Source organism: Lissotriton vulgaris, chromosome 8 (genome assembly GCF_964263255.1).
Source record: "Lissotriton vulgaris chromosome 8, aLisVul1.2, whole genome shotgun sequence".
Taxonomy (NCBI): domain Eukaryota; kingdom Metazoa; phylum Chordata; class Amphibia; order Caudata; family Salamandridae; genus Lissotriton; species Lissotriton vulgaris.
In genome coordinates, this window is record NC_141696.1 from 482439955 (window position 1) to 482465827 (window position 25873).

General features: G+C 46.1%; 1 protein-coding gene across 2 annotated transcripts in view; it reads right to left on the bottom strand.

The window, feature by feature from the left end:
• Positions 1–25873, bottom strand: part of LOC147697215 (E3 SUMO-protein ligase RanBP2-like) — an 852038-nt gene that overhangs the window by 711828 nt on the left and 114337 nt on the right. For both annotated transcript variants that reach the window (XM_086934289.1, XM_086934288.1), the window contains exons 7-9: positions 25317–25509; positions 23970–24060; positions 1297–1506 (exon numbers count right to left, since the gene is read on the bottom strand). In XM_086934289.1, the coding sequence (XP_086790415.1) occupies positions 1297–1506; positions 23970–24060; positions 25317–25509 (494 nt within the window). The remainder of the gene's footprint in view (positions 1–1296; positions 1507–23969; positions 24061–25316; positions 25510–25873) is intronic.

Genomic DNA, 25873 nt, shown 5'->3' on the forward strand with positions numbered 1-25873 from the left:
CAGACTATGTTGAAGCAGAGTCACTGAAGCGACCTACCGTCACGCAGAGGTATTGCTCTAGATCAAGTCTGACGCCTGGGAAATATTCTAAGGTGAGGAATCTGTGGTTAGAAGTCCCTAACATAAAGCGCAAAAAACACAGTTGATGGACAGAATGCAGAACAATGTCTTACATTCACCCCAGTACAAAGATCTGGACCTAAATCAATCGTTTTATTGCTCTCCGTCCATCACCACCCCCTTTTATACCCCTAACATAAAGCAACAATACGAAGAGTGATGGGAGAATGAGAGAAGGCAAGCAACAATACGAAGAGGGTCAGGATGTGGGAGGAGCCAAGCAACAACTCGGAACAGGACTGGATGTGGGGGTGGGCAATCAATAATATGGAACCAGACGGGATGGGGCAAGAAACAACATTGAAAGGGACAGTTGTAGACGTATAAGAGGCAGAGAGCCTACAAACACCTGTACGCTTATGGAGAGCTTCAACGAAAATAAAAAAGATGCTCCGAAAGGGCGAGCAGTGGACAGACAAGTACTTGGTTCATTCTCCAAGGGAATAACAAACGCACAAAGAGGAAATTAGGCCAGCACACACCACCCAGAGAGAAACAAGGAAATAAGGGATGAAGCCAACCAATGATAAGCAAATGGATGAGCTCAAAGCCCACTGTAAGCATGTAAAATGTCTAAAAAGAGGCAGCACACTCATCGGCCCAGGTGAGACCTAAAAAACGTATGTACTCTCCAAAAAGGTTGTCGCTACGATATAATTTATGCAAAATGTTACTTGTGCAAGAACTCTGTCTCCGGTCCTATCGAGCCCCCAAAAATTAAAATCATCAAAACAGCACGAAAAAGGGGATACTTAAAAAAAAAAAAAAAAAAAAAAGTATATAAGTCGGTCTTGGCTCCACAATGAGGCTTTAGTAATAGTTAAATTGATCTGTACAGTACAACTATGTAACCATTTTTGTCCCACAGCTTGATTACTTAATCTTACAATATAATCCCCCCCTCCCATGTCATCCCAGATCCCAGTTTTCCATTTCTGGGCACTATAGAAAATCTAATTTCAGACAAAGATTCTCTGGGGTTTCAAATAATGTCAGAACCATAGTGTATCAGATTTATAGGAAGGGAGGGTGATAAAAATAAAGGTACAACAATTTAAAAAGAGCACAAAATCCTTCAATATAAATGTATGTTAAAAGGACAATAGACCGAAAACATTAAAAAAGCTGGAAACAATTGCAGCAAGGAGAGGTGGTAATTTCAAAGGAGTTTCCTACCATTATCACTTCTGGCCAGTTCAGCAAGTTCAGGATCGCTGCAGTCTATTCTTTTGATGTCATCACATCCCAAAAAAGACCGCTCCATCATTGCTTCATTATCAAACAAAACTTCAAACAAAGCAGTTTGTCCACTTTTATTAGCAAAGGTTTCCACAACCATCTTGCAAAAATCAGGCTGGTTCTGAATTAGATTTAGTAGCATGTGCCCTGTTAAATAACAGATTCGGGGAAAAAGCATCACATTTACCAATATTTCCATTTAGTATGCATCAAAGCAACTTTTCATAAACCCAATCAAAACAAACAATTTATAAAGTAAGTTTACAAAGATTTAAATTGCCCCAGATATAATCAGTATAAAAACTGCGCAGTCGAACGGCAAACAGGGAAATGAAGAAAACAACTAATAGGGACAAACGGGAAAAAAAAAAGAGTACAGCTGAATGAAAAGATACAAATGACAACTGCAAACGGTAAAAAAAAAAACTGCTTGTGGGCTACAGCTTTGTTATTACAACAAACTTACTACAGGACACTCACTATGATTGTTGGTACACATCAATAAGGAAATAGTAGAGCACAAACCCTGTTGAGTGGAATGGAGCAATTAACAAGGCTGTTGCCCAGAGTTTCAATTCAGTATAGTTCACAATGAAGCACAATGTTTGAGAGTGGTGATCCTGATTTATGTGGAAAATGTGATCTCTGAAGAGGTTGATCTTCCACTCCTTTCATAACTTGAGAATGTTTGAGGCAGTGATTGGCTGCATGTCAATACCATTTCCAAGGAAGAAAAAGTTACTTATCGTACAAGTTACTTACCTTTGGTAACGATGTATCTGGTATAGACGATTATAGCTGCAGATTCCTTAACGTAGAATTATCCCCATGTGTGAGACTGGAACCGGCAAACTTTTTTTGCCAAAGCACCTCTGCGCGCCGGGGGCGGTACCACGCGACCGCTTCCTGACGTCGTCCGCAGGCGTGAAGTCACATAAGACCCACCCCGGCGCGCTGAAGTCAGTTTTCTTCAGAGAATTTTTCCGCGCCACAACGCGGAGCCATCACAAATAAAACTGTGGAGAGTACGCGGAGCCATCACAAACAAAACTGTGGAGAGTACAGGAACAGTGTGCGAAAAAGCAGTGAAAACAGAAAAAGGGAGGAACGAAAAGTGAGGAACAGCACCAGTTGGAAAAATGTCAAGCACAAAGGTACAGAAAGCCATAACAGTGAAAGAGCAGAGCACCGCTCTGAAGAGCAACCTTGCAAGCTAAGGCGACATCCTCCCTGGAGGCAGAAAAGCGTGTGAAAAACATCATAGCAGATGATAGAGTCTGCAATCACAATCCACCACAGTGAAGGGCAACAAGTTCGGGACAGATGAGCAACGGCAAAGTACCCCAAGACAAAACCATCAAGGAGGGTTGTATCCCCTGGAAGGAGCTAAAGGCTGAGGTACAGTCAAAAGACCCCTATTCAGAGGACTGCAGAGGAATGAGAAACCCCAAGCAATTGAAAAGGGAAGAAGAGTAAAAGTAGGCCCCCACACTGGAAAAAACCAGGGTGTAGGGAAGAAGAAGAACACATGAACCAACCAACCTTGTACCAGCAAGGAAGGTGTGGAACAATGAAACAGTACGAAGCATACCGTCAGGAAGGTAGCGAAGAGGACACTCACGGAAGACAAGACACCCTGAGGGAGGAGAGTGCAGAAAACCAAGCGGAAGATCCTTGCAGAATGGGGAGGAAGGGCGGGTCGTTAAGGAATCTGCGGCTAGAATCGGCTCTACCAGATACATCATTACCGAAGGTAAGTAACTTGTACATCTGATAGAGACTACTAGCCGCAGATTCCTTAATGTAGAATAGATACCCTAGCCATACCCAGAGGGGAGGAGGGCCTGCGAGAGAACCTCCTAGCAGGGGATGTGTCACAGGGACAAGAAGGGCGGCCCCACCAAGCAGAAGTAAGCAAGAACAAGGTGAAGGGAAGGCCAGGATACCCCAAGCCCATCCAAGGTACAAGGGACATCCGCCAGAAAACCTTTGAGGAACAGACCGTGCCAGAGGAGCACCAAGGAAGAAAAGAACCACCCCAAACTCCAAGGAGAAGAGGTAGAAACAGAGGCAGAGCCCGCCGCAGGAGAACACGCACACAGCGAAAGGGACAGCTGAACAGGCATCAGCCTCGAGGCAGCGGACAAGGCAGGAACAGCTCCACACCCAAGAAGCGCAGGCATGAGAATAAAGACACAATCGCGCAAAGCTCCAACAGAACAAGAGGCAGCAGCACAAGGGTACAAGGTGGACCATAACGAGCAGGCGTGGGCAGCTGACAAACACCATGCAGCAGTGCACCCAGAACAAGCCAAGCGCAAGTCAAAGACAGAGGCCAGGGAAATCCAGAACAACCTCCAAAGGAGGACCGTTCCAGAGACAAACCGACCCACAAAAAGAAGTGGGACCAGCCAGAAGAGAAATACGCAGGACGGACCGAAGCCATCAACCAGAACACAGGAAAATGCTAGGAGAAACCTAGCCCCCCTGGAACACCAGACAGAGGACCAGGCCGAAACGCCGGCCAAGAAAGTTAAAACACCACAACACAACGCCGTAGACGGCATGCCAAAGCCGGTCTAGCGATGTAGCGGACACTGAGAATGACAGAACCTTGAGCAGCGCAAGCTACGCCAAGACAAAGACAAAAGAGACCGCACCAGCGGTGTACAGTGATGCCAGGAGAGGCGAGAAACCCGAAAAAGGGTGTCCACACCCTCCCAGCTTAGGACAGAGCTATAGAATAGCTACAAGTACCCCACTTAGCGTATGACACGTCCCAAAGAAAACACAGGAACACCTCTTAGGGGAAAAATCCTGCAGCAGAGGACAGAACATAAAGGACCTGCGGGTAGTACCACAGACGGCTTACCAATCACTCACAAAATGCACAGAAGGCTCAACCTGACGACCTTTAAGGTTTTACCAACAGCCAAAAACCACAAAAGCCAAATGGGGATGTACCAGCAGCCAACAGTACAGAGGGGCCAACCTAATGACCCCGAAAGCACGTCAAACCACACAGAACACACAGACGGGCCAACCCAAACACTAGACCCCAGAAGAAAGGTGGGCTAACGCCTCCCATAAAGCACCGGAGAACCAACAAGCAAAGGTTACGGAGGGGGAGGAGGACTGAGCCCCGCAAGGAGCCGCTGAATGGCGGAGTCCTCGTGGGTGTTAAATAAAAGAACCCCATCAAAAGGCTGGTCAACCAGACGCTCCCAAATATTCTCTGGAAAAACGCCATCCCACAACTAAACATGGCGGCAATGAGCTACGGAACTTGCCATAGCGGGGTCGAGAGCATCAGAAACATCCAAGGCCGAACAGAGAATGAACGCGGCCAACTCCCGGCCATCCAACACATGGTGCCGCAGATCAGCGCGGACACCTTTTTGGGAGGCGCAAGACAGAAGGGACTCCACGGAATCCCACAAGCTGGAGGTAGCCCTGGCCAACACACAAAGTGTGTTGAGCGCTCGCAAAGCACCACTAGAGGAAGCAAAGATGTTATGCCCCCATGAATCCAACCACCAGGCCTCCCGTGACGGAGAGACCACCACCAAAGGCAAGGAAGGAAAAGCAGTCTGCAGAAGAGGGCCCTTGGTCAAAGGGTGGAAAGAAAGGCAGACTGGATTGTGCGGAGCAGGACGGTGTAGGAGTGGCTGAGGCACCGGATCACCCGTGGCAGGACGCCCCCAGGAGAGAATTGTGGCGCAAAGCTTCGAATGGAAGAAGCAGCTCTTGACCACCAGAACCCTGGTGGAGAACCTTTAACAAATGGTCCATAGGGAATGGGTTGACGGGGTCGCCCATCTGCAAAATGCCAGCGGCCTCCATTAAGGCAGCTGCCAGCCCAAAGGACAGAGGGGGACTCTGGGACGAACTGTGAGTCCCGGCGACCTCTTGCGACACCACAGGGACCCCCTTGGGGATTTGTGGCGAGGCAGGACTGCTGTGGTGCTGTGGATCGAAGAGGGGAACGCTGTAGGGCTGCACCCCGACAACACCACACCCCCAAAACCTGAAGCCGAACTAGTGGGCGCCGAAGCCGCTGGCGACTCCGCGGAAGAACCCGCGCGTGGCAAGGGATCCGCGGACCTCTCAGGAAGAGGAGGAAGAGGTGCCAAAGAAGCCTGCAGAGCGGTAGCGTAGGCGGTAGCGTAGGCCTCCATTTGGGCACTAGTCGCCCCGGCGCCAGGAAACGGCGGGTAGGGTGGCGACGAGCGAGGCCGCATGTCCCAAGGAGAACCCGCGCCCTCTGCAGAACGGGGACCAGGCCGCGGTGACAAGCTGCAAGACTTACCGGGGGGCGAGCAACGCCCATGAGGCCTCGGTGAAGGAAGATGCCGTAGTCGGAATCAGCAGTTTCTGGACCCTTCAAAGGTAGGGGACAGATGCGGTGAAGACACCGATCTGGACAAGCGGGCCGAAAGTAGTTTCATCCGGCGCTCCCGCCGGGACTTCGGCTTCAGATGCTGGCAACGGTCGCAGTCCGTAGAATCATGGTGCTCCCCCAAACACCACATACAAATAAGGTGAGGGTCCGTCGCCGACATCTGACGAGTACAAGAAGTACACGTCTTGAAGCTCGAAGTATTCGCACACTGTTCCTCAATGCAAAAGCGTGAAAAGAAGGCCTGAAAACAGGTCAGGACACGATCCGGATCCGCATTGCACGCAGAAAAGAAGGAAACTGACGACAGCGCGCCAGGGTGGGGCTTATTTGACCTCGCTGACATTACGCCAGCGTACGTCAGGGGGGAGTTGCTTGGTACCGTCCCCGGCGCGCAGAGATGCTGGGACAAAGAACGTTTTCTGGATCCAGTCTCACGCCTGGGGATGATTCTACGTTAAGGAATCTGCGGCTAGTAGTCTCTATCCGATTGGGACAACAGTTCTCCTCCGTCGATATCTCTCAAATATTCACTTGCTTCAATTATCCTCAATGTCAGGCTGGGAACCTTGATTAGTCAAAGTGAGACTACTGGCAGCCAATCCACCGCCTTATGCGACCTGAATATCAGGCAAAAAAGTGGAGAGGCTTATAGCTCCAACCCTCCTCAGAAACAACAACGGTGATATGCTAATAGCTTGCCTGAGAGACTATTGGTAGCCTACTGAATGTAAAGAAGGGTGGGCAAAAGAGAATCTAAGAACGATAGCAAAGCTGAAGAATTGTAGTTACAGCAAAGTAATGTTTTTTAGGTCTCGTAAAGAAAACACAGCGCGTAAGCGCTGTGTCTCGTCAGAGATCTTTTGTTACTGACTCTGCTTCCCAGGAGACAGCACCTGGCCGCGCGCATCTCGCAAAAGGCGATCGGCGCAGGTCACGCGAACGCGCTCGCCGTGTCTGTCTCCTGGAAAGCGCATACATACACAGGCATACTTCCCCCTGCACGCATGCGCACACACAGAGACACACACACGAGCGCACATACACGCACACATACAGAGACCCCCATCGCACACACACACACCTTCCCCTGCATGCATGCGCACACACATGCACAAGCACACATACACGCACGGAGAGACATCCCCCCCCCCACCCCTCCGCCGTCGCACACACAGACACACACACATGCACACATACAGGCATCCCCCCCTCCCCGCTCACCGGACTTGTGCAGCCTCCGACCGCGGGGCTCTCCCTCGGTGCTCCTCCAGGCACTCCGTGGGCACGGGCTTCACAAAATGGAAGTCCCGCCCCACGATAGGTTTCGTTTTGCGCGCGCACTTCCACTGGCCAGAAACTTGAGCACATTACGTGACCCGCGAGTATTAAGAAACAAGATAGGGGGGACAGCAATGGACCACAGCGCTGCACTACAAAGTAAGTGGGCACGGAAAGCTGGGGCGGAGGTAAGCCGGGAGAATAAGCTGAACCAACAATTGATTGTTCCGGCTTACAGTGAGAAAGATTTAATGTCTACTCCAGGCTCAGACTCTGTCGGCATAAGATGGCTACAAGACACTGCTGAATCGGCAAGGTGTAGGGAGAAAAAAACAGTTATTTCGAACACCGTGGCTGTATTCCTTATTTATTTCACAGTCCAGAGTGATCCAGCGGACGTTAATGTTTGCATCCTCTGTACAGAAAGGCATTAAGGGCACTTTGTACCACCAATGTGTGAAGTTACATGTACGCGATTGGCACGCTCGTAGCTCGCCTCTTGTACATAACCTTTGTTGGCTCTGAACGCGAGCGAGAGACTGACTCACCAGCCACAGCATTTAGCGGCTGCACGCCCCGCTGCTCGTTAAGTGGGCGGGATTCACAGGACAAAACAAGTGATGCCGAGTATTTACGGAGTATGTATATAGGAAATGGTGTTGCCTATCCAGCCTCGTCTGTATGCGTGCCTAAGAGCCCAGCCCTGGCAGGAAACACAGTCTTCGAGCCCTGTTGAATGGGATTAGTGCTGGTAAATAGCTGTCACCTAGGTAAAATAAGCCTAACTTTACTACGCAGCAGTCTGGTCTCCCCTGTTTCCTGATGGCGCTCTATGCAGCTGTGACCACTGTCAGTGCGACAGGTTCCCTCCCACCTTCGGAGAGAGGCTGCCCGAGGAGATTACCTGCCAAATGACACCTGGGCAGCGCCTAGTTCTTCGCTCCTTTCACAACCCGAGTAGGTGACCAGTAGCTGAAACCTTAAGCACGAGTTTGGGTCTGTGGGGCGGGTCCTTTCTGGTGCCTCTTCCTCTGTTTTTGTTTTCCATGACGCGTACTTTGCTTTTCATTTTCATTATTGCTATTCAGTTCTGGGCTGCTCCCTCAGACGCTGAGTAATGTGTACAGAGGTGTGCTCTGTAGGTGAAGGGAGGGAACAATAAAATGCCATGAGCAGCCCCTGGGGGCCTGGAGAGGAGAGTTTGAAACCGGAGAGTTTCTGCACGACCACGTGACCTGAAAGGAATTCCAGCTTCATATAGGAGATACCATGCAGGCGTGCCGGTGGTGAGTGTTTTACTCTTACACTGTCCATATATGGCCCAGGGCGGTAAGGCTATTCCACCAAGACTTGGGTGCCAAGTAACACTACTGCAAAATGTAGAATGGTGAAGCAATACGTCCAAGAAAGACTACACATGCTCAGTCCTCTGTGATGATGTACATTTACCCCACTCACATAGGGGCTCAATGCTGTTGCTAATAAAGGAGTAATCCTTAAGGTTGCAGACGGAAATCTGAGCCAAAATATGCTTGCTTCTAGAGACCTATTTGGTTTCGGAGTACTGGAGCAGGTTGAGTTCCAGTTGGTTCCCTTACTAATACTTGGTCTCAGATACTACCAAAACAAGCATTTGCAATGCAATAGGTCTCGCAGCATTAAAGTTTGAGTTACTGGCATGGTCTCTGACAATGCTTTGCATAACTTTTTTGTTTTGTTTACAATTGATATATAAACATTGTTTATGAGTGGTTAGCTGTTGCTAACAGACACCCTCACAGACCTAGAGCATTGCACGGCTCATATACTCGAATTTGCACTGAAATCGGAAGGCTGCAATGCTGATTGAATGCATAGGGCCCAGGGCCCATGCACTCCTGATGTGCAGTTGAGGCCTACCTTACAGAGGGCCCCACCAATTGTAAATTTTAAAAAAAAAAAAGTTATGCAAAGCATTGTCAGAGACAATGCCAGTAACTCAAACTTTAATGCTGCAAGACCTATTGCATTGCAAATGCTCTTTTTCTCCAGCATTTGATTGTTCATAGATTGGTAATCCTAATTTAAGCATGTCAAACTAGTAACTTAACAATAAAGTAAGCATAGTAGGAAATGAGACTCCCCTTTGCAAAGCAGGTTGCACTGCAGCAACTGTGCAACTGCCAGTTCGGATTTTAATGAGATATTAAGGAAATTAAACTTTCCAAAGGTACAAGCCACGCCCATATTGGTGTCCAGACATAAGCGCATGAGCATTGGTAAAGCCAGTAGGTCTTGCCGCTGCAATAGCTTTTGGTTCAGTTTATTACAGCAGTGTTGTACAGCACAGTGGTTGTACAGTGTGTTTAAAGATTTATTCTAAGTTGCTATGAAGCAGACATTTTTCTTTTGTCATTAATCAATGCATGAGGGATGATATGAGTTTTGAATTAAAATGTGAAATGGAAGGGAAGTAGCAACACGGGCAACGGATGTTTTAAAAAGTATTATGATACAGTGAGCACTGCACTTTGAGAGGTTGGAGGTGCTTAATATAGAGAATGGGATGGGTAGTGGTAGGGAATAAGTAAGATGGATAATGAGTAGTATAATAGTAAATATGCATCATGATTAGAGGAAAGAACCGCTTAATTTTAATATATTAAATAATTTATTTAAATGGATGGAAATGGTGCAAATTAATGTACACCTGTCAAAAAAGATTAATGAAATGTCCCCCATAACATTGCAAGTGAAGAGAGGTGGGATAGCATATTTTCTTATCTCAAAGGGAACAGAATGCCACAGAATGTGTATAACGGGCAAGCAGTTCCTCAAATGTGATAAGGTGTGCTTGAGCTAAGAAAAAATGCTATTTGTTTTTAAAAGCACAGCACACGTGTGTCTTTGAAGATCACTTTTTGGAACAGTAAGGTTAAAAATAAAACCTAGGTTGTGGGTGAGGTGCAGTTGCAAATGTTGTTTAAAGCTGCCTAACAAAAGGATTGAAAGGCAACATTGTTCGAGGGGAATAAAACGTAGGTTGTGGTTGAGGTGCAGTCACAAGTATTATTTAAAGCTGTCTAACATAACAAATGAGTGGCAGCATTGCCAGGGCGGAATAAAGGTAAATTTAAAGCTGGGTGTAAATGTTGCCCTCTTGGTCACTTTTTGGACCCCTAAGCAAAAATAAGTTTAGGTTAACATTTTGCCATATACCCTGCACACATCTATGTGGTTGAGGTGTGAGGTGTAGTTACATATATTATTTAAAGCTGTCCAACTTTAAATGAAAAGCAGCATCGTTCGAGGTGGAACTAAGTTAAGTTTGGCGGGGAACGAGGACGCAGGTCCCATCGTGGATCTAAGGAGCCACGCCACAGGAGCTACGTGTTCACCTACAGTCAGGGCCCACTGGCATATTTTAAGGGAATCGTGAGCCTTCGATGCACCCTCTCTTCAGGACATTATGCATAGCTAATTTCACACCCAACCTAATTGATCAGATTGGTTACTAGGGCACAGCGACTGCATGAACTGTCGGAACACTGGACTGGGGCACTGACAAACACTACATTGCTGGCCTCTGAGGACTGTGAGCTGCCCCCAACCCACAGTAATGACAGAGCTGAAGGTCCCGCAGAGCCATAATGCCCTTGGGAGGCTGCAAATAGCAAAGGAAACACCCTTTGGTGTACCATTTTACCACTGGCCCTGGACCTTCGTCTATCCCTAGCTGGGGTGATGATCCTCTAGTGCCACAAAAAGGGGACTGGTCGCCACGTAGCCTGGGCAGCCACTGAGGTGTAGCTGTATTATGGGACTTCAGGCTAGCACATGCTGAGCAGTGTGGGGCACGCAAATGTCTCTCGTGGGTTACCGAAAAAAAGCCACCTCCACATATGGGGCTGGAATAAACAAAGATGGCGCGGACAGCGCCCCACCTGCCTGTGTTAAATCCCTTTATGACCTTCCAAAGAACATTGTACCGCTGGTTACACCTAACAGATGCAGGGGCACTTGTATACCCATGATCTGTGAGAGCTGTGTGGCGCTAAGAGCTCCCCCTCTCACCCACTTGGCTCCCTTTACATATACCTGCATCTGAACCTGATGCCTGTGTCTCCTCACCCTAGACTCACAGTCACTGTGGTCAGCAGTCATTGGAGCAAGGTTAGGGCAAAATTCTCCAATCCCTGCCTCCCCCGAAAACAATGGCTATGCTGAAGGCCTCCACGGCACCTGCAGATCCGATCCGCCAACTGGAAAGTACTCTTGAGAAGCACGCTGGAATGTTTGACAAGGTGCCGCAGACCATCCAGGATTCTAAAACTGCCATGGAGGCCCAACTCAGAGCCATCCAGCTAGAGACTGGGATTTTGCAGGCAGACCATTCCACACTCACGGAGAGGGTGGACGGCGCAGAGTCCACTCTACCTACTATGCGACCTTCCTTGATGGCCGTACAGAGCCAACTGAAACTCTTGCAAACAGAGGTCAGCGACCTCAACATGAGCATTGAAGACGCAGAGGGCCTTCCAGATTTCCAGATGTAATAACTTATCTCTGGCCATCCAGCTGTTCCATAGGCCCCCCAATGTCGGTGACTGCAAGTCTACTCAAAAAAAGGGACAGCGACCTTGTCCTGCAGTTGTTCCGTGCGAAGGGCCCCTGGATCTAGGAATACCGCCACAACATATTCCGATAACACTGTAGAGGTTCGAAGGTGTTTCAAAGCGGAACTGGGACTAATGTATGCCTTGCTCTTCCCTGCGAGCCTCAGGGTGGTAGATCCAGACGCAACTCAGTTCTTCCCTTCCCTGGACGATGCCTGGACGTGGCTGCGCACCAAGGGTGTTCAGGACCAGACAGAAGCAGAAGGCAATGATCACCGAGGATGGTCAGATGGGATGTCATGGTTAAGTTACTACATGCCATATTCGGGAAATTGTGGAACGATGCCGATTAACGCCCAAGGGAGTGGGAGCTTTTGATCCGTTTTGCTTGTTGTTTAACGATGGAGGAGGCAATGGGCTCTTTGTGCTGCGAGCGCACATTAGCAAGACCCAGTGGAGGGGCACCTTCTTTACAAAAGGATTACCAAATACAATACATTTTTATGGAATAAAGGGGGTATGGAAACTTCTGTACGCAGTCATAGAATTTATGCATACCTTAGGCGTAGAAACATACATCAAGCCTGCCAGCAGGAGACACACCTCCCTGCCAACGGATTAGCTAAAGTATCCCAGAGTTGGAATGGGCAGGTGATTGGCACTAAGTATCTGCGTTTGCTATAGGAATGAAAATCTGGAATGCCCAGGAGTCCCGTTTGTATAGCTCAGAACAATGGTGGACCCTGATGGCCGCTTTGTATTGTTGGAAGGTGCACTGGATGGGCACTCCAGGTCGACAGTTTCACGATACACACCCAACATGCTCCATGGTGAATTCCTGTGCACATGGTCTCTAGCTTTATTCACCGATTCCCAGGCTCCTAGTATGCGGAAAGGGGATTTAAATTATGTACATTTCGCTGCTCTGGACAGGTTGGAACCCTTCCTACAGGGCCTTCTGGCAAAAAGCAATTTAGGCAATGGACATCCACGACACAACTTCACAATATATAACAATTAGGTCGCCCCAAGGATGCTGAATACTCATATTACGCTCCTGGACACCAAAAGCATGCTAGGCTAGACTATCTCTTCTGCAATGCAGAGTTCTGAACATAGTTGGAGCTCAGAGCACTTGGGCTGGACAATGTCAGGCCATAGCCCGCTTGAGGTGACCTTTCACTGTGGGGAGGATAGGGGGCAGATACTTACCTGGTGCTGGAGGTCAGAAGCCCTCCTCGAAGTATATAGGGAAACCATAAGTGCTCACCTACTCCATTACTTTGAGGAGAACTAGAGTCCAAAGACGATGAATGGAATGCTATAAATGTGGTTATGAGGTGACACTGCATGAAGGCATCTTGGGGGGAATGGGGGTTCCTCCTTTGCAGCTTGGTAGCGCGAGAGGCGCGTCTACGTGCTATTGAACTCAATGCTGTGATGTTGGGGGGAGGATCGCGCATGACTGCGGGACCTGAGTGGTCAATATAGGGAAGAGGTAAGCTGCTTAAACAATACAGACTATAAGGAGACCCTGGCTCGACAACACGCAGATGAGGACAAGCCAGGATGCACGTTGGCATGGCTGAGCTCAGCGGTTCCTAGGACTATCCTTGGGGGGATTCGCACTCCCACGGATGACATCGTGAACTCCCAGGCAGATATAGGCATGGTCTTTGCCCAGTACTACGAGACATTGTATTCCCCGACCCTTGCCAAGACTGCCTACCGAATTACATCCCCGGAGCTGCCCTTCCCCGCCTCAATCCCCCCTACAGTTGCAGGAACTTGAGCAACCCATACAGATTAAGGAAATACAGGCAGCAATATGCCAGGTGGCCTGCAATAAAGTCACAGGAACAGATCGGTTCCCCATAGAATATTATATATTGTTTAGGGTGACCTGCACGCCCAAATTGGTCTAGGTGTGTCAAGAGGCACACCAGCATGGTAGGATGCCCGACTCCTTATGCAAGGCCCTTAAAACGGTGTTGTCCAAATCTGGCAGGGACCACCTAGAGGTAAGCTCCTATCGACCTTTGTCAATGTTCAATATCTATATATATATATAAAAACAAATTGTCTGTTTGCCTTTATACATTACTACACCATTCATCTGATCGCCATGAAACTTTGGGAAGTTGTGGAGTACACTCCCGCGAAGGTTTCTGGCATACATTTTTTTAAAATATCGGCCCCCAGGGTCCAAATATCGGCCCCCCCAGGGCCCTCATAATCTTACAAATACTGAAATAGACAGCGAATTTGCGAGCATCGTCGACAGTTATGACCCCCAAACGGAAATCGATTGGTCAATCTACATCAGAAGCACGAAAGAAAAAGGCATTACGAGCTTCAGAAACAGACGAGCAACGGGAAGCAAGATTAGAAGCTGTTCGAATACAAGTTTCCTTGAATTTCCTTTCTTCTGAGATCGCAGCAACGCGCGACGGGTACGCTAGTAAACTATAAAATCCAGAGTACAAGTGCTGGCGAACACTTTGCTCCTGCTCCTTCAGACACTGGTCCACCCAGATCAATGCGGGTTCATCCCCCATAGGGCCGCCTCCTTATGTCACCTTTTGAATGCGGTTTCGGGGTTGGGGGAACTCCCAGTAGAGGTCTCCTTGGACTTTGAAAAAGCTTTTGGCACCCTTGGATGACCATATTTGCTGCTGGTCCTGGAGACCCTGGGAATGGGTTCCGAGTTCCTGGTGTGGGTAAAGGTATTTCATATGCACCGCATGCCAGAGTTAGGAACGGGATGTCAAATATCTCATCAGTTCAACTTTTACAGGGGTACACAACAGGGGTGTTTCCTTTCTCCTGTAATCTTCACACTGGCTATGGAACCCCTGGTCGCCCTGTTGCGGGCAAGAAGCCCGGACTGGGCCATACGTGGACAAGGTCCTGATATACCTGCGGAACCCTAGACGGGGAATTCCTGCTCTTTACTCTTCTGGATCAATTCAGAGTCATGGCAGGTCAAGTAAACTGGGGGAAGTCCTGTATCTATCCCCTAAGGAGATTGGACCCTGCGGACACCAAGGAGCTGGAATTTGACCGTCTTCCTTGGCAATTTGTGACATTTGGCTATCTGGGGGTAAGCATCTACCACACTGACAGGGATCTCCTGTAGGAAGTTGGCTCTCTATATAGTGCACCAAAATGAGATACACTGTGCGGAGAGCCAAGGCAACATTTATTGGTTTACAGGGGTTAAAATAATCCCAAATGCTATTTTTTGTGGTATTGTGGGCAAGACGTTTAGGCTTATTAGAGGATAGTGTTAAGCATTTATTGCACACACAGTCAGTAAGCGAGATCCACTCAAAGACATCCGACACAAATTTATAGAAATAACAGACAGTATATGTATTTAGACACCGAGGGCATCATTATCAAGTAAGTAATTTTGAGTTACTGATTTTTCAAGAAATAGAAAAGGCACTGTATTTATTTCTTTAGAGTGGTAATGCTATCCTATGGAGAACATCAGATGCTGAATTTGGTCACTTAGCATAGAATCAGACTTTTCTTCTGGACCGAGGTAAGTATGGGGCACTGTCCAAGGCAGCACAACAGGTCACCTCAGTTGGTTCTGGGGCGTCTGAGTGCAGAGGTGCTTTTCGGTATCAGGTGCCCCGTTGTTCAACTCAATGGGAACCAGTCCAGTTGAAAAGACGCTGCAATGTGGATTGGGGGGCCAGTCCGGTTGAACCCATAGGAGGGTTCAGGGCTTGAGTGTCTTGGGCCCACAGGGATACATTGGACCACTCTAACTCAGGCGTGTATGCAGTGCTTTGTCTAGTGGGGTCGCGCTGCTGGAGAGACTCAGGGTTCTTGATACCTGCAGAAAGATGTTGCAGGCGGCAACTAGGGCATCAGTCAGGCCAAACCCAAGGGTGGGCTCGGGTCCCGAGGGTCTTAGGACCACATTAGCGCCGTTACCTCCCTGGACTTAGGCTGTGGGGTCCGGGAGCGGGTGCAGGGGTGCTTTGAGGCATTGGGTCACGGTTGATAAGAGGCTCATTCTGTGTCTTTGTGACCTGGTAAGAGGGGAAACAGAGTAGCAGGGCCAAACTTGGTACTGGTCTAGTGGATCTGGACGTCCGTCAATGGTAGATCGTGCTTTGTGCTGTTGGAGTCAGGACAGGACCAACAACAAGTTTTGGTTGCTGCAACTGCTCCGGTACCCAGGGTATTGTTGCAGGCCAGCGCCTGGAGGTCTTGGATTGTCCAAACTTTGCAAGAAGATGGATCTGACCTCCTGGGCACGAAGACCTTATCCTGACGCGCTGCTCCTTCGGTGAGCCCGATGGCTATGAACACTGAACCAGCAGATGCTTTGCAGTGCCTGCAGATGCAGGGGAGACGCTCCTCTACTCCAAGGGGGCTCTTTTCTGGTTGCTGAGGGGCTGTGCAGTACTTCAGGTGTTTCGGGGAGAGTGATCAGCTTTTGGTTAAGTCGGTCAAAGTGTAAGCAGCCTGGCAGGGTTTTGTGCCAGTCTCTGATGCAGGTCTTCAGTATTCGGTCTCTCAGGTCGGTCTTTCTTCCTCAGTTCCCAGTAGCGAAATAGGAGTTACTCTTGTCAGGGGGCATCTAACTACATAATTAAGGCGAGTGAAGGGTAGTACCCAAAGGGCTACTTACCCCTGGGGTCAATATACCCACAAGATAACCACTTCATGTGGGGAATGGGCATCACCGTGTCCCAGAGTTGGCAATACCACCACAACCAAGATGGTGGAATCCTAAGTTTGATGCTCATTTCACGTAGCCCACACCTTAGGGGTGGGACTAGCCTGGATGTGCAGCACGCCTCCTTGCATAGTTAATTTCCCCACCTGTCCTGGAGGTGGCATCCTCTAGGGTCTGGGGGAAGTCAGGCTCAAGTATCAAAGGCGGTGTGCTCTTTCAAGCTCCCTGCCTTGACATGCTAATCTACTAGCCTTCCTGCTGATGGAGGTGTAAACACCTCCTTCAAGCACAAGCATTGTTTTTTACTTCAGATAGCGGGCTCTCACCTCCTAGGGGGTAGAAACTAGTCTGTGGTGGCAGGCTGGACTGGACAGGACCAGTCAGTCAGCAAACTGGAGGACTAGTAGCGTTCAGGCGGTACCACTAAGTACCCTCTGGGTGCAGGTATTAATTAATCCATCACTGGTATCTATGGGTTTATTAACCCCTTCGATGCTGATGACGAGCTCAGCTCGTCATCACCCACGGGTGTCGTGTGCTGATGACGAGCTGAGCTCGTCATGGTGCCACTAAAATGGCAATTTCCAGCACAGGGGGGGGGGGGGGGGGGGGGGAAACGCCTAGCAGCCAAGGTGTTAATACAAGGTGCTTTATCCAAACACCATATGTTTCAGTGAAGCCATTACGCAGCTGGGTAACTTGTTTTGACCAGTGCCCAGGACATACCTTAAGATGGCTTGCTTCTCTGTTCACTTGCAATATCTAGCAACAGAACTAGACATCACAGGGGCATATCTGTTCATGGAGATATGTCCTCACATAACTATGTCACGCAGCCTGCAATGGCAGTCTGTGGAATTTGTGTGCGTGTCCCCTAAAGTGGCATAATATATGCTGCAGCCCTTAGGGACCTTCTTTAGTACCCATACCCTAGGCATCAGGGGTACCATTTACTAAGGTCTTACATGGTGGTAAACCTATTTGCCATTTGTGTTACAATTAGACATCACCCTGTTTTAAGGAAAGAGCACTGGTGTTTGGTTAACAGGCCTTAGTGCACGGTCAGAGACTAAAACCAACATCTAGTAGCTAAAAATGGGGCAACTGCCGCAAGATACAAATCTAGTTGCCTACACCTCCACGACAGGAACTATAACAAAGCCCTGACCTCACAGGGGGCATTCCTTGTGGCCCACACTATATAATGAGTAGGCTGGCACGTATTGCGAAACTTTTTTGGAACAGGTATATACAGCTGCGACGTGGTATGCCGCCTTACCCCCACAGTTACTGTTCTGGGGGATGCGAAGCAGGAGGGCTCGGCTGGAGGCTCACAACTAGATACCTTGGCAGGAAGCAGGGGTATCCTGCCTGGAAGACTTATAGAGTGATGGGGACCTGCGTTCCTTTCAGGATTTGCAGGATGTATATGATCTAGGAGTTGGTAAATTCCTCACCCACAATGCTCTTATACTAGAGATCAGAAACACCTGAATGGTAGGTCAAGAGGACCCGACCCTACATCATGGGTTGCAGTGTACACCGACGCAAGACTGTCACAGTCCTATATGCAGCGTGGACGCAGGGCTTTTGGTGCATGGCAAACCCCGCCAAGATACATGTCTAGGGATAGTACTGACTGCCAAGCAGCGGGGGATGGTGCTCGAAAAGGTATAACGGGTGTCCCAAAACTCTTCCCTGAAGTTCACCCAGTTCAACTATCTATATCACACTTACCTCACACTGCACCACCTTCATAAGATGCTTCCGTGGGTGGCCCGATGTGCCCCTCATTTGAACACCACAATAAGACCTTCGTGCACATGGTGAATGCCAGCCCTCCCAAACCCCTCCCACCCCTGCTGATTTGGGTGCAGGTTATGGCACGTGTCGGCGGTGGTCAATGTGCGATTCCCGCTCAGCCCCCCTGCTCTGCTTACTTGGAATCACAAAGTGCAATTAATACTATCTATAACTAGCTGACCTGGTGGTACACAATAGCCATGTCATGGAAAGCGGCGCAGCCACCCTCGATCGACTGCGGGTCGTGCTTAGAAGTGCGACAGCCAAGGCTGATGTTATGGTTCAGGACTCACATACACTGTGAGAGGGGGGTGTGGCCATCCATGGGACACATATATGCTCAAGCTGCAAGACAAAGTGTATGCCCTTGCTTTATCATGGACATGGTCAGCAGTACTCCTGGGCCCTCACACTGTTGAACTGTTAGTTCTAAGAAGAACCTGACATGGGATCACTCTGCCCGAACACAGGATGAGACCCTGTTCCTGGACACCCTAGAGGCAGACGAAACGGGGAGAGTTCTCATACACATAGCCACACAAGAGGCCCCCTCCATCTACCCCTTTATACCTTGTATCTTTGTGCTCACATAGATTGTACGTTTGGGCTCCCAAGGCCACCATCAGGTTCCAACGACCCTAGTTTTTCAGATTGTTTGAGTAATCATAATCATTGTTGCAGAATTGATATTCTTTGCTGTCGTTAATTTGGGTAATGTATTGTCTTGACCCTCCTCCCTCCTATGGGGCCTAAAAACCGAATAATTGAAGTCTGGTCTACTTCTGTACTATGTGAATTTCCATGTTGCTCTATAACTTAATGCTAACTTACTGGGATTCTTTTTCTTTGGTGTTTATTGTGATTTTTGCTGTCATAAGTTGACCTAACCGCATTATTTGCTGGTGTCTTGATCACTGTTGTATCAAACTGAAAATGCCATTAAATAGTTTTTAAAAAAACACAAGCCCTCACATGCAAAGTCTGTTACGTTTGAGATATGAAAATGTGCTTTCCATACTGCTATCACTTGCAATGTTATGGGGCGGGGGGAAGTGTTGGATTATTCTGTTTTTTACATGTCCACATTAACTAATTTGAACAACAATCATAAGAAGTTGAGAGACTGCTGGGACTGGAATGGGGCTCCCCATTTTCAAAAGCCACAGCTGTACACATAACAAAACACACAGCAATGGTCATCTGCAGATCAGTGGCACTTGAAACTGGGGAACTCATAAAAGTCCTGTTCCCCGTAACAGAGCAAGTGAAGAGAGTAGGGAAGAACATTTTCTTATCTCAAAGGAAACGGGATGCAAAAAAGTGTGTATATAACAGGCAAGCAGGTTTTCTAATGTGGAAACGCGTGCTGGAGCTAAGAATAATCAAACACTGATGTGCTAAGTCCCCTCTCAGTCACGCCTATATCACAAACTCGAGCAAATGAAATGTGTTCTAAAAAACACAGTAAGGCTGTGGGATGCAGTTGCAAACAGTTGTGAAAGATAAATAAACAAGCGGACAACTGGAGGGTTGGGCACACCAATAGGAGGGGGAACAGGCAAGCACACACAAAGAAATATACCAGAGGAAAAGCCAACTATGAAAGATGAACACTGTATAGGGGCTCAACAAAAAGAAAAATAGCTACCAAAATGGCGAGCAGTGTAAAGACAAAGGTACTTGGGCAATGTTCTAGGGGAGGGTCACGTTCTAGGGGAGGGTCACATGCAAGAAGAGGGAAGCGCTGACGAGCTAGAAGCAAGCAATCGAGAGTGGCTTTGAAGCCCACCAATGGTAAGTAACTAGAGGGATAAAAGCCCAATAAAAAGTAAACAAAAGGTCTCGAAAAAACTGCACATGCACATGCACAGTCTACGCGAGACCCAAGAAAATGGCTGCACACTTTTAGTTAAATGTGCTTTAATCATGTGCCTGAAAGATACTAAACTCTTGCAATGCAGAAGAAGATATAAACTATGATCCAGTGAGCAATCCTTTGTTTTGAAATAGCATGACCGATATTAGAATTTCTATAAATGAGCACAAGCTGATCTTATTTTCTTAAGTCTTTTGCCCTATTTAATGTAAAACTTCAAACAACATTTGAGGTCTAGGGAATGTATTGCTCTTGGTGCAGATGTAGACTGTTGAGAGAAAAAAACTCTTTAAATAGTTTTTTAATTAAGATTGGTGATATTAGGACCTCGCCCCGAAATGAGGATTTGTTGAAAGTCACCTCGTTCTTGTCTCATTTCAGATAATACAACTTGTAGAGGTTATGGTTTGGAAAAACATCTTCCATGAGAGCATTTTCACAGATGTCTTCTGAATAGGTTTGACAGCATCTTTAACTTGAGCCACTAGCACCATGCTGAGCTCAGATGCTGTATGTTATTTTGTAAGAGGTGGAAAGGTCCATAAAAGTCCTTTAATTCCTTTACTTCTCTACTCAAGCATAGAGAAGATGCACTCCCAGTGCTGAAGTACCCGGAGATAACTACTAGATGTATTCTAACAGAGGAACCCTGACCCAGGTATGTGTAGAAGGTAAGTCAATACTTCATGTTAGCACTTTGTAAAATAATCAAGGTCTTAAGAGGAGTCTCAGATGCAGAAATGTTCCATTTCTGAGAATAGTCTTGCACAGTGAAAGCTGCTGTAGCGATGTGTAAAATCTTATGAGAATGTCAAGAGAATGATTTGAAGGTCTTAAGTGGCCTGGCAGTCAGATGTAGGGAATTCAAATTGGTGTGTAACATGGCCCCAGTTCTTCGAGAGGAGATGAGCGTCCTATTTGAACTTATATCTAGAGGTCTGTGTACGAAAACTGTCTGACCCTCGCTGGCACAATCAGAACAAGAGGACATGATTCTCTTTTGAGCTTTGGAAGAACCCTTTGGACCAGAAGAATAGGAGGAAAGGCATAAACCAAAAATTCCTGACCAAGGAATAGAAAGTGCTACAGCCCCCTCCCAAATCCCAGGATACCACCACTAATTGGCAAAGGTTTGGCATTTGGATCCATTTGTGACAATACGCAATGGAATTTTGCACTCTGAACATGCTCCACAGTTAGTGTTTTTCTGTGATCCAGAGGTCCATTGCAAAAGAACTGAGCTTCTTGAAATATAGTTAGAGATTTTGTTCCTTATGTGTTTGATGTAATAAAAAGTAGCCTCATTCTGCTCTTATAATATATTTCTGCAATATATTGTTAGTTTTTTTCTTTAAGAGGTGCAATTAGGGCAGCATTTCGGTCAATCTTAGGTGACTGATTTTTAACCATTTCCAAAAATACTAAGGAGAATTTACTTTACCCAAAAATATTCCAGGATGGCGTTTAGAATAGTAAATAACTGTTCTGTCTTATTTTGGGGAAAATTCCACTTTCACAAAATATTCTAGTATTGGAGTTAGAATAGTAAATGTTCATACTGGTTGTAGGGCAAGAAAGGATCCCAACACTGCACTTTATATTCCTCCTGCACCACTATCCTAATGGTGCGTTTACAAATCTAAGTCCTCCAGGAAGCAGCAACAAAATGAATAGCTCCATTCGATATATGTTCCATTTATTTCTTTTTTTTCAAATTTTAAGTTGGGTTATAAAGTTTTTGAGATGTGGTCATGAATGAATGGATTTAAGAACTTCAGATTTGAAAATAAAGATATAAATTGGAGAGGAACATATATTGGAACATATATTGGATGGGAGTATTAATTTTGCTATGCCTCCTGGATTTAAGGAATAGTAAATGTGGCCTTCCCATGTCCGCCAAGCCCCCTGCTAAACTTAAGGCAAGAAAGACAAAAAAGTGGTGCCTGATTTCACCCATAACCAGAATGTGTTCCTCCAATTACCCTGAGATTTGTTTCCATTGCATATCTAATTAATCTTGGGAGTGGTATTGTTCTAAGGGGGCATTGAGAAATTAAAAGGATAGCAATAACATCCCTAAAACCACTTTGCATTTCCATATTGTGATCGCAGATCTTGCAAAGGTGTTCTGTGTCACCTTTAGCAGTCTTTCTTCTCTTTCCTGAGAAGGATAAGCTTTTAGAATGTCTACACAAATGTTTGCTCCTAGGAATAAAGTATGTTGCAAATGGGTAAGTACCAACTTACTTTTGCTCAGAGTGACATCTGCTTACCTAATGGGCCCAGCTTCAAATGGACTGCTTGTGTTTTTTTTACTAGACTATAAGAGCCTGTTCAGGCACAGGAAATCCCTGACACCTTGACACCTTAGATGTGCCGCTTCTAGTGTTATTGCCATGTACTTTATAAATACTCTGGGTGCCGTTTTGAACCCAAACTGGAGAGTTTTGAATTGGCCATCCACCAGGACTGAAGTACCAATGTGAAGTAATCGAGAAATGTAGTTTTTTATGAACTTTATCTCTCGTAGACTCAGAAATGTGCATCATGCTTATATCTTTTTTGCAAATAAGAAAAAACTCCAATAAAGCAATGCTGATGGCATTTTTGCTATTAATTCTATCGCTGACAAGTGAAGTAGTTTGATAATTTCTAATCACACAGCTTCCACGTGTGATGTTAATTCACAGGAGGTTTGAGTGACAATTTTTACAAGAATTCTATGGAGTACTCATCATAATGTAACAACGCAGCGATCATATGTAATTTGGCACCAAACTAGAAGATAAGCCTGAATTTATCTCCCACAGATATGCGAGATGAGGAAAGCGGGCCATTGAGAAATCAGGTATGCATGGCCCCCTGCATGCTAGCGACCTTTCATATTGAAGGGTTTCATACTGTGGGAAGGACTGGAATGGAGGAACAGCAGCACTGCTGGAAAGACTGAAAATCACTCCATGATCATGCTAATACCACCTTCTTTGGCCAAAGGATTGGTGTTTGTAGTAAGAGAAGTTTTGCTGGTTTTAAAGAATAAAGAGCAACATTGCCTTAATAGTATCTGTTTTCATAGCCTACAAGGCATCATTCTATATGATTTCCAAACAAGTGTTGTCTATCAATAGGCATGTTTTAAGTTTCCCTGGACCTTTACCACCAAATATGTTCAACAAAGATGGTCTAGGAAGAAAAGTATGTATCAAAAGTAGTTTCTAGTACTATTCATGCCACCTTTCAAGAACTCACTCAGAAGGAAGAGGGTCCCTCTACAGAGAGGGTCACTGCACCTGTAACAGGTTTCTCAGAACTATATCCGCTTTGCAAGGCTCTTACCACCCCTTCATGCTAGTGATCAAATCAAAGCAATCTCTTCAGAGATAAGAGAAATCAGTTGGCAAGCAACTTAGGAGGTCTGGATGGAACTTGTATAAATGGTATCACAGAGCACATGCAGGCCCACCATGAGTGTTGCCCTAAATAGAAGCAGAGGTTATGTGGGTCAGCTTCTGAAAACAGCAGTTAATCAAGCTGAAGAAGAAATGGAGCAAAATAAAATCTCCACTGCAAGAAAAGTGGAAAAGGGCCCAGAGTATAAATTGTTCAACACAAGAGTAGCAGCTTCCAGATGACATCGATGAGCAGTAAAGAAAATTAGCAAAACCTCACCTAGCAAGGGAGTACACATGTGTGGACTTGAGGACATTCCCATGTACGAGGGTATCTGGCTACACAAAACTGTTACTGAAGTAATTTCCAGTCCCAGGTTTACGTTACATGGCCTGGTACTCACAGGTTGCGAACGGAGGAGATGCAGCACATACAAATAACTGGATATGACAGGTTAAAGATCAAAAGCTACACAAAGACATAGTTAATTAACTGGACAAAAAGTAAATCGAGGACTCCCCAGGCATAAGATACCATTGTAAATAAAGGAATATTCATTACCTGACTGGCTCTGACGATCACAGGCTAGCAGTTCAAGTAAATCTTGTCCATTTTCATCCCGTTTTATTGATTTATTTTTTGGCTTTGGGACCTGGCATAAGTGTAGAGGGAAATGTAAGTATAAAAAATATATATTGACATTTCACTCTTATCATAGATATTTCAAAATAAAAATCAGTTTTTCCAAGAGTACTTGCCTCACTCTGAAAGCTAAAGAACATGATTTCAAAGTAGACCTAGGAACAGTTGCAGCAGGTTCATGTGCAGCTTAATAAAAAACGTTTGACGCCTACCCCTTTTTTGTTACAGCACAAAGTTACATATTTAAGTCACACAAAATCTAAGGAGTACATTAATGTACTTTTCACTGCAAAAGAGCCATGTTTTGAGAAATGCAGCATTTTTTTAAAAGTACTAAACAGTTTCAAGATCTACCTTTCGTAATAAAGTTATGGCTCTTTAGTCTATTGTAAAACATTATTTTACACTGTATTCTTTACCTACAATTTTTGGAGAGGAAACACCTCCTTTCTTAAAGGTTGGCTTTGCACACTCATTCAATGGCTTTGCAATTCCTCTAGCTTAGGTAAAATCAAACCTGTGATTTTCAACAGACTTATTCAGAAAGTTGACTACTTGTCCACTGAAGACGCTGCCTCCATCTCTTAATCAAATATTTTTAACTCAATTTGCTCCCAACAACCTAACCACGAATCAAGGAGTCCTAGTGAAAGAGGAAACCAACTTTTACTTTAATTACCTTTTAATATGGGTTAAAGAGGTAATCGGTCCTATGCTGGCTGCTACCCACTACATCAGAAACCCAACTGACAGATAATACATCCATCCTACACAGTACAGCCAGGTGTTGGCTGTCACCATACCATATACGATGGATTAATCTTTCAATAATTGGGTATTTCTGAAGATGGATGAACATCTACTTCACACGGTTTTCAAATGATTTGTTTACAGTAGCAACAATCTGAAAATCCTGTGTTGCCCACGTGTACATTATAAGATGGATTATTCGGTCTTCACAAAAATATATAGGGCAAATAAGGTTTGCAATGAAGCAAAGTCTGTGCTGCTCCCTTCCTTTTAAATGACTTCAAAAACCGTATCTGAATCCCAACTTCTAGTGAGACAAAATTACAAGTACGCATGAATTCAACTACCATTGCTAAACATAGCAGATTTTTTTGCTGTAAAGAGAGTCATCATTATATTCCAAGAAGCAGCTCTAAAAAAACTAAATGTGGAAGTTTTAAGAAACAAGGAAAAAAATCTTTTCAGTCAGTAACTTTGGTGAAACTGTTAAAACACTTGAACAATACGAAAACTCACCTGAAAAGCAATCAGGTAGCACAAAGCAGCTGGTTCAGTCACTGCTCTCCACTGTGCTTCGCTTTCTTGTGCCATCTTCAAAAGTAAAGTTGCAGCATGCATGTAGAAATGACCTCTTATCTCCTGGAATGCTGCAGACAGATCATCAGTGCCACCAGCATGAGGTTTCACTGACTGAAGTGTATGGTCAAAACTGAAAGAAAATGGCAACTTGATTACAATAACTGAATGTTTCACCATTCTTCTCAAAGACCCATTATTGCTTCTTAAATGATGTTCGCATGAGAAACAGAAGCTGTGATATGTATCATTCTGTTCAAACCATCGCTAGCCTCCATCATTTTGCCTTGAATCTGAATGGTTCATACTGGGCTTATGCTATGTAAGGGGCTTTTCTATTCTAAGATGGGAGGCAAGTCCAAAAACAAAATCAAGATTCAAACACATTTTAATGGTCATTTACAAACTGAAAACAGAAAGTAAAGGGGTATTAAATTAGACCGACCTATCAAATGAACTTATGGGAGAACGGATTCTCAACACCCAAATTATTTTTA